Source organism: Vanellus vanellus (genome assembly GCF_965231255.1).
Source record: "Vanellus vanellus genome assembly, chromosome: 1".
Lineage (NCBI taxonomy): Eukaryota > Metazoa > Chordata > Aves > Charadriiformes > Charadriidae > Vanellus > Vanellus vanellus.
The window spans coordinates 199,473,981-199,482,015 of NC_138905.1; the positions used below are offsets into that span (position 1 = coordinate 199,473,981).

The 8,035-nt window shown below is 58.6% G+C and overlaps 1 protein-coding gene across 1 annotated transcript; it reads right to left on the reverse strand.

Annotated features, from left to right (window-relative positions):
• Positions 1-296: 296 nt before the first annotated feature.
• PDX1 (pancreatic and duodenal homeobox 1) lies at positions 297-4,535 on the reverse strand (the record flags this gene model as incomplete). The annotated part of the gene is made up of 2 exons (XM_082491256.1): positions 297-685; positions 4,139-4,535. 2 exons carry the CDS (start codon positions 4,533-4,535, stop codon positions 297-299), a joined length of 786 nt encoding a protein of 261 aa, XP_082347382.1.
• Positions 4,536-8,035: the final 3,500 nt, after the last annotated feature.

Genomic DNA, 8,035 nt, shown 5'->3' on the forward strand with positions numbered 1-8,035 from the left:
AAAGCTGCCCCGGAGTGCCCGCTGCGGCGCGGGCTGCCCGGGGGGGAGCGGGGCCGGGCCCGCCGCCGTCCCGGCGGCTCGCTGCGGGCCGTAGGACCGGAGAAGGTCCCAGCGAATCTCTCTTTGCGACAGCCGAGCACCTTTCATGTAGCTTTTGAAGAACGGCAGTTTCGGAGGGGAGGCACGGAGTCTTCCCGGGGGAAGGCGGGCGAGGGACCACGGCGCGGGGGCGGGGAGCCGGCTCTCTCCTGGGTCCCATCCGCTTCCCCGGCCCGGGGTGTGGGTCTCCCGGCCGCTCACCGAGAGTCCTGCTGCCTTCTGGGGGCGAGGCTGGCGGCGAGCAGGTCCCTGGAGGCCCCCGAGGGCAGGTTCCCCGGGGGGCACGGCTGGAGATCCTCCTTGCCCTGCAGCTCCCCGGAGGACACCACACAGTCTTGCTCGGGGTCATTGCTGTTGCCCGCCCCTCGCTTTTTGTCCTCTTCCTTCTTCCACTTCATCCGCCGGTTCTGGAACCAGATCTTGATGTGCCTCTCGGTCAAGTTCAACATGACAGCCAGCTCCACCCGCCGCGGCCTGGAGATGTACTTGTTGAAGAGAAACTCCTTCTCCAGCTCCAACAGCTGCGCCCGGGTGTATGCGGTCCTCGTCCGCTTGTTCTCCTCCTGTTCCACCACGTAGGACCCACCTGGAGAGAAGAGAGAGTCAGCCCCAGCCCGCCCGCCCGCCCCCTCGGGCTGCGGGGGGCCACGACCCGCACCCCTGCGCGGCGAGGGGGGAAGAAAGAGGGGTGAGAGGACGGCCTCGGGGAGCCCCCCAGCCGGGCACAGCGAGGCGGTGCTGGTGGCGGCTGCCACGACTGCTGCTATTTTATTTTATAACTATTTAATATTTTTTTTAATAATGATTTGGTGGAGGTTTTGAGGGAAAAGCCGTCCCTCAAGCCGGGGGAGACGCTCAAGCGCCACTGTTTGTGTATCGCTGAAAGTTCCGAAGGATCCAGGGCCTGACAATTGCTGAGATTCGTGCGAAAAGAAAAAGAAAAAAAAAAAAAGGAAAAAGAAAAAGAAAAAGAAAAAGAAAAAGAAAAAGAAAAAGAAAAAGAAAAAGAAAAAGAAAAAGAAAAAGAAAAAGAAAAAGAAAAAGAAAAAGAAAAAAAAAAAAGGAAAAAGAAAAAGAAAAAGAAAAAGAAAAAGAAAAAGAAAAAGAAAAAGAAAAAGAAAAAGAAAAAGAAAAAGAAAAAGAAAAAGAAAAAGAAAAAGAAAAAGAAAAAGAAAAAGAAAAAGAAAAAGAAAAAGAAAAAGAAAAAGAAAGCAACCTCCCCCAAAATGAAACCACACCAAACGAAAAAAAAAAAAATTAAAAAAACAACAAGCAAACATAAAATCAAAACAAACCCCAAAGCAATAAAACAAACAAAAAAAATGTTTTCTTGTGTGACTCCCACACACAAGCAACAAAACAAAATATAATTATATCTATAAATACCTCACCTCCTCGGTAAAGGACCCGAGGAGAAGCCTCCCCGCCAGCGGAGGGCCCACAGGCGGTGGCGGTGGGGTCCCGGGGAGGCGGCGCGGCGGGGAGCGGGCGGCTTTCCCCGACGGGGCCTCGGATCGGGCCTCCGTCCTTTGCATAAGCCGCGAAAAAGTGGGGGGAAATTTCACGGAGCAGGAGGTTGAGATCCGCGGGGGATCTCCCGGGATATCGCCACGGAGCAGCTCTAGGCCCACGGAGGCTTCGGCCTTTCCCCGGCCACCGGGACCCCCGCGGGAGGCAACGGGGTGGGCACCGGTGCGGCTGCCGGGCCGGGAGCGGGACCAGGGCCGGGAGCGGGACCGCAGCCCCTCCGTTTCTCCAGGTTGGTGAAACTTTGGATTTCTCGTTCCCGGAAACAGCGGCAGCGGTGGAATCGCCATTCCCAGCGCGGCCGCCGCCGTCCTGCGCGGGCACTGGGGCCAGAGTGGTACCGGCGGCGGCGGCGAGAGGGGCCGGGGGTGAGCACCGAAACTCACGGCCGCTGTGGCCAGCGCCGGGAGAACAGTCGGGTACGGTTTTGGTGACGGTACCATCTGTAGGGCACAGCCAGCCAGACAGAAACAGCTATTTCAACGCGGGCTCTCCCGCCTCTCGTCTAGTCCCATGATTTTATATAAATAATGTTCATAAATATAAATCTTTTTATAAAAACCTATGTGTGTGTATATAGATAAAATATATATTTAAAATATATGTATATGCATAAAATGTGTGTAAATATAAGCCTATATTTATACACCTATGTATACACATATATAAAGATATATATTAAAAATCTATATATGCATAGAAATGTTTGTAAATATAAACCCATGTATATACTCGTAATTGTGTATATGGATCTGAAAAAAAATGGTTCTGTCATGGTAAAGTCAACCAGTGCTACCGGGAGGCGGAACACCAGGGGTCTGACGGAGGGCCGCGGCCGTGCCATGCCCGCGGGAGGGGGCGAGCCCCGGGAGGCCACCGGCAGCCCCCGGGCCGTCTGTCCCCGCGGGTGGCAGAGCCCGGAGCCGGGCACGGCGGATGGCACCGGGCCGGGCTCGGCCGCGGCCTCTTTGGGAGCTTTTCCCCGGCAATAACAACGCAAAGCCCCGCAGAATCCACAGCCGCCTGAATCCCAAGGCTTCCCATAAAAAATACATCCTTAGGCTGTATGATTTGCGATGTATAGCGTGCAAATACCCCGGGGTTTGGCTACGAGCGTTGTGTAGGCGCCGGGCAGTGCGCTGTGCCCTTTTCGCTCTCCGGGAGCTCAGCGTCCACCCGCGATAGGAACAGCCCGTGAGTGGGTGTGCTTGCACACACATCCCACACACAGCACGGCCCTGGCCTGACCCTCCCGGAAGAGCTGGGAAAGGGGTTTTGGCTTTTACTGGCGTTTTGCTGCGCGTTTTGCAATTCCTCAGGTACGGGCGACAGAGAAAAAAAAATCGGCAGTTTGAGCGTTTGGCTTTATCTATTCCCCCACCCCACCCTTTTTTTTTTTTTTTCTTTCCCTCCAAATTCACTCAACATGAGAAAAAAGGTCTGATTTTTCTCTTTCCCGCCTTTCCCTTCCCCCCCGGCACAATCTCTGCCGCCGAGTCCGCGGCGTGGGGCAGCGCTCCTCAACCCTGCCCAGAGGATGCGCCTCCGTGGGGACCGGGGACCCTCTTCGCTCTACCTCATGCGATTCCCAATCTATTTCACCGCGATTTTAATACCCCAGTCCTTTTTTCAACTGTCTATTTGAACAAAGCCATTAATATAATATTTGCCGTATAGGCGTGACAAAGGCGCAGGACACGATAACATTGTGCAGGCAGAGACAGAAATATTGTTGGGCAGCGGAACTTTCTGCCTGGATAGAGTTTCTTCCCCTTGCTGGCAGCTCTGTTTCGTTTGTGCATTGTTTCCCCTGCCCTGGGTTTTCACTTGAAAAAGTGCAATAACGGCTAAAACCCACCGGAGAAGCAGGAGGGGTTGGGATAGACGGACCGGGAGGGGAGACGGGCTCTGCCACCCGGGCGCCGGGGAGAGCCGGGGGAGCAGCGGAGAGGGACAAGGCGGCTGCCCCGGAGTTTCGGGGGCTGCTCCGCGCAGGTACGCGGACAGCCGGGTTGTACCCTGCCCTTACAGCCCTGTCGGCCTCTTCCCCGCCCGCTCCACCCCGCGGGTGTCTCCGCGCCCCCGGCCTCGCCCTGCGCGGAACCCACCGCTCCCGCGGAGCGGCCGCGCCGCCGAGACCCCCTGCTCGGAGGGTGGCAGTGCCCGGGAAGGCGTTTGCACGTCGCCCCGGCTTGGCGACAATTAGTTAATTGGTGAAAAATAATTCGTTAATAATTGCTTAGGGCTTGGGCAGCACGAGGCGCGGCGAGCCCGCCGGCGGGGACCGGGGAGCCGGATCCCACCCCGGCGTTCAACCCGACGGTAGCAGCCCCACAGCAGTGGGTATTGGGGGGTTGGCAGGGGGGAAGGAGCGTCCCGGGGAAGCGACCCTCCAGGACCTCTCCACGCTACACCCGAGCGGCGGGAGCAGGGCCGGTGCACGGGAGGGTTCCTGCCCGCCTAGAGGGAGCGAAGCGGCGGGGCAGCGGCAGAGGGAGGCGGCGGGGCTTACCGGTCCACTGTCCCTTCCAGGCGTGCGATTTGGTGGACTTCATCCAGGCGAAAGGCACCTGCACTCGGGGCTCCTCTATCGCCCCCGTGTCCGCCCCGTCTGCGAAAGGCAGCGCGTCCTGGTGGGGAGGAGGAAGATGAGGGTGATGGTGGTGATGGTGATGAAGGTGGGAGACCCCGGCATCCTCTGTGATGGGGGGCACCTCGTAAGGAGAAATGTCTGGCGGGCTGCCTTGCTCGAGAGCCCCTAAGGCGCTGGGGTAAGGAGTCTGCTGCTGCCTGCCCATGTAGAGGCAGGCGGGGGGGCTGGGGTTGTAATCCTGCGCCGGGGCCCTCTGAAACGCACACGACTCCTTGTAGAGCTGCGCCGAGGCGTAATACTGCTCCTCGGTGTTCATGGCGAGCGGGGCCGGCGCGGAGGGGGGGGGCGGGGAGGGGGGGGATGCCTCTCAGCTTAGGGACACATAGGGCAGCTCCCGCTCCCGGCGCCCGGGATGCCTCTTTGACAGCTCGCCGCCCCGCCGGGCCCCGCCGCCCTGCCCGGCTCCCGCCGCCTCCCCATAGGCGCCGCTCCCCCCACGTGAGCCCTCCCGCAGCCCTCCTGGGCGGGGCGCGACCCATAAGAGGCCACCCGGGGTGGCCCCGGTCCCGCAACACCCTTTCCCCTGAATCGAGCATGTCCCGGGACCACCCGACCCCGCCTCGGGGGGCCGCTCCCTGCTTTGGGGCGAGGACCCCCGCGGTGGGGGGCTTGCGAGGCCGAGGAGGGGGTCGGGGGGTCGCCCCGACGTGCGGGGCCCTCCGGGAGGGATGGCCCCTAAACCCACTTTTTCCCTCCCCGCCCCGCTTGCCCAGGGGCTGCTCATCCCCCAGCCCGCCCCGAGCGCGGCCCGGAGAGGAACATCCTCGGGGGGGTGGTGGGGGCGGAGTGGGAGGGGACACACGGCTCCTCTCTAGGGTTTGGCACTCGGGGACTTTTGGCTGCGGGGGGCATCTCGGCCAGGGATGCGGATGCCCGGGGGTGGGCACGGTGCTCCGAGGGGTCGCTTCCTCAGGGACACCGGTGTGTCGGGGTCCCGGGGAGGAGGCAAGGACCGGTTTTCTGCCCGCTGCCCCTCCTGCCCGGGGGGATGCGGCCGGCGGGGACCACAATGCTATCACCAGAGCGAGCGATAGGCAGCGGATTGTTTGCCCAAGGGGTAAATTTGGGAGCCTTCCCCGCGGCTTGGGCTGCAATGTGTTGACCCTCGGAGATAATCTGCTCCGAGCTGGTGCCGGTTGACTTGGTGACGAGGCTATGAGGAGGCGGAGAGCTACCGAAAGGGACAAAGATCATTTCCCTGCCTCCCTGCCCTCGGCCCGCCGGCCGCTCTCACCGGCTCGGGGGCAGGCACGCTTCCTATTTGCCCGGTCCGCCTCTTCTCACCGCCTCTTCCCCCGGCGCCTTCGCCTGGCACCGGGGCTGCCGCCGCCGCCGTGGCGCGGAGCCGCCGCTCCGTCTAGGGCGGCTGCGGGGAGCAGCGCGGCGGGTCCGGGTCCGGGCGGCGCGGCTCGGCTCGGCTCAGCCCGGCCCAGCTTGGCTTAGCTTGGCCGGTGGCGATGCATCCCCTGGGCTGGTGGGGCAAGAGGCTGCCGGTACCTCGGTCCTGCGCTCGGTTCCGTGGGATCATAAACCCGCCCAGTCCATTACACTTAAAATGAGTTTCCGCTCTGCACCCACGCGGGTCCCCCATCTCTTAGAAAGCACACTGAGCCTTTGATTCAATATTGAGCCATTAAGCGATTGCTTTCCCAAGCCATTTAACAGCAGCTCTTATGGATAAATAAACAAAAGAGGCTGTAAACCAATTATAGTGAGGATAGTGAAAAAGTATTTTATTAGCGGGAATTACCGATAGACATCGCTGCTGCTCGGGCTCCCCCCCGCCCGGCGCCCTCCCTCTCCATCCCCTGGCATGCCGGGCGGGATACGAGCCCTGCCCGGGGCTCGCAGCCGGTGTGCGGCCGGGGGGGATGCGCTGAGCCGGGCGAGCTCCTTCAGCTGTGGTCCCCCCACCTTCTTTGCTCAGCACCCCGGTGCCCGCGATACCTCCTCTGAGGTCGCTTGCAGGCACAGGTGTCCTTAGATCCGGAGACTTCTTGGGCACCGACCCCAGCCCAGCACTCCCAACCCCTTCCCCTGGGCTGGGGGCTGCGTGCCGGGAGGTCCCCAGAGATCTGCTCCCCGGAGCATTTACAGCCCCGGGTTTTCCACGGGGAACCGGCGCGGACAAACAAACGCAAGGCCATAAAACCCAGAGCAAATTGATTCATCTCCAGGTAGGACCATTACCCGCTGTCTTAATGCGGTCCTCTCTCTATAAGGAACGTTTCTAAATAGAACAAACACTCCCCCCTCCAAAGCAAATGAATTCCGTATAATTTAGAGCTAATTCTCTTTCATTCTGCCTGCGTGAGCAGGCGATAAGGGTACGCTTTGCCGTGCTAACAACAAGGCAGTGAGCTGCAGCGCAGGAAAAGGGCCCCGCTGGGTATCCCGGCATTGGGGACCCCAGCCGGTGGCGATGGCCGGCAGCCGGGGGGCCACAGGCTGGGGACCTGAGCCCAGCAGAGGCCCGAGCCCAGGCATCACTGCTGCCTGCCTCTTCCTGCTGGGATGCAGTCACTGAGCTCTGGCTGAAGAACCAGCTGTGGGTCCCCAGGTGAAGCCTCTGAGCTATGAGTGGGTCCCACCTCGGTGCCCACTTGGTGTGGGAAACGGGTGATGGGGGAGGCAGGCGGGAGTGATGGGAGTAGCCCCGCTTCCAACAGAACCGGGCTCTGCAGGCACCGCTGTGCTGACTCAAAAGTCTAGTGGCCTTATACGCTCTCCCTAAATTATGTCCATACGCATCACCTCGGGCAGTTGCAGCAGTATGCACATGAGATACCACACCCAGATCTCTTCCCAAACTCCCAGAATTTTCTGCTCCAGGGATTTTCTGGGCCGTGTGGATTTTATAGTCCTCATTTAATTCCTCCTCATCTTAAGTGTCCCCTGTAACCTTATTTAAATCTTGTGGCAAAATGTTTCCAGATTAGCAGCCACTGCATGAGGCACTGCCACCCTTTGCTGACCTTGCACCCGGCTGCATTTATTCAGCCCTAATTCTCCAACTAGAAGAGCCTTGAGATGGGTAGGCACAATGTAAGAAATTAAAAGGTGCGGCATTACCTCTTTAGCTCATATGTGGACCCTATGAGGCCAGCAGCACTTGAATGCTTTGAATAGCAAGCCCAGCATTGTCATCCCCCAGCTGGGAACTTCCCCTGCCCTGACTCCCCTGGTCTGTGTCTTTGGCAGGCTTGGAGTGACAAGAAACTTGGCCATCCTCAGCCTACAGGTAACCATGCAAAGGAAGGACAGCTGATACAAACGTGTTTATTCTCACTGATAAATGTACAACAGAGTTTTAACCATTGAAAAGAGAAAAGAAAAGTAAGGGACATACTGCACGCTAGAACAAATTAATAACGGGTTGGGCAGATTCTCCATCACCTTAAAGCCTGACTGGATGTATGCTGCGGTTCAACTGGAGGTCCTGTACTTTACCTGCGGTAGGAAGATTTTATGGACCATAGAAGCCCCTAGAGATCTTGGGGATGTCTATGGCTGTCATATTTAGATCACCCAGCTTCATCTGTGGAGCTGAAAAGCTCACACATACAGCTCTGCATTTTGTCTGATATATGAGCATAGTCCCACATACATTAACAAAGTTGTAGTTCATGCTGAGAACAACCTCAACAGATCCAGGTTGTTTCCTCTAATGACACTTTACTCCTTTGAGGAGACTTTTCTGGGCTACTCAATGCTCTTATTAAAGTTGCTGCGAGGATCTACTTAGCAGGGAAACCC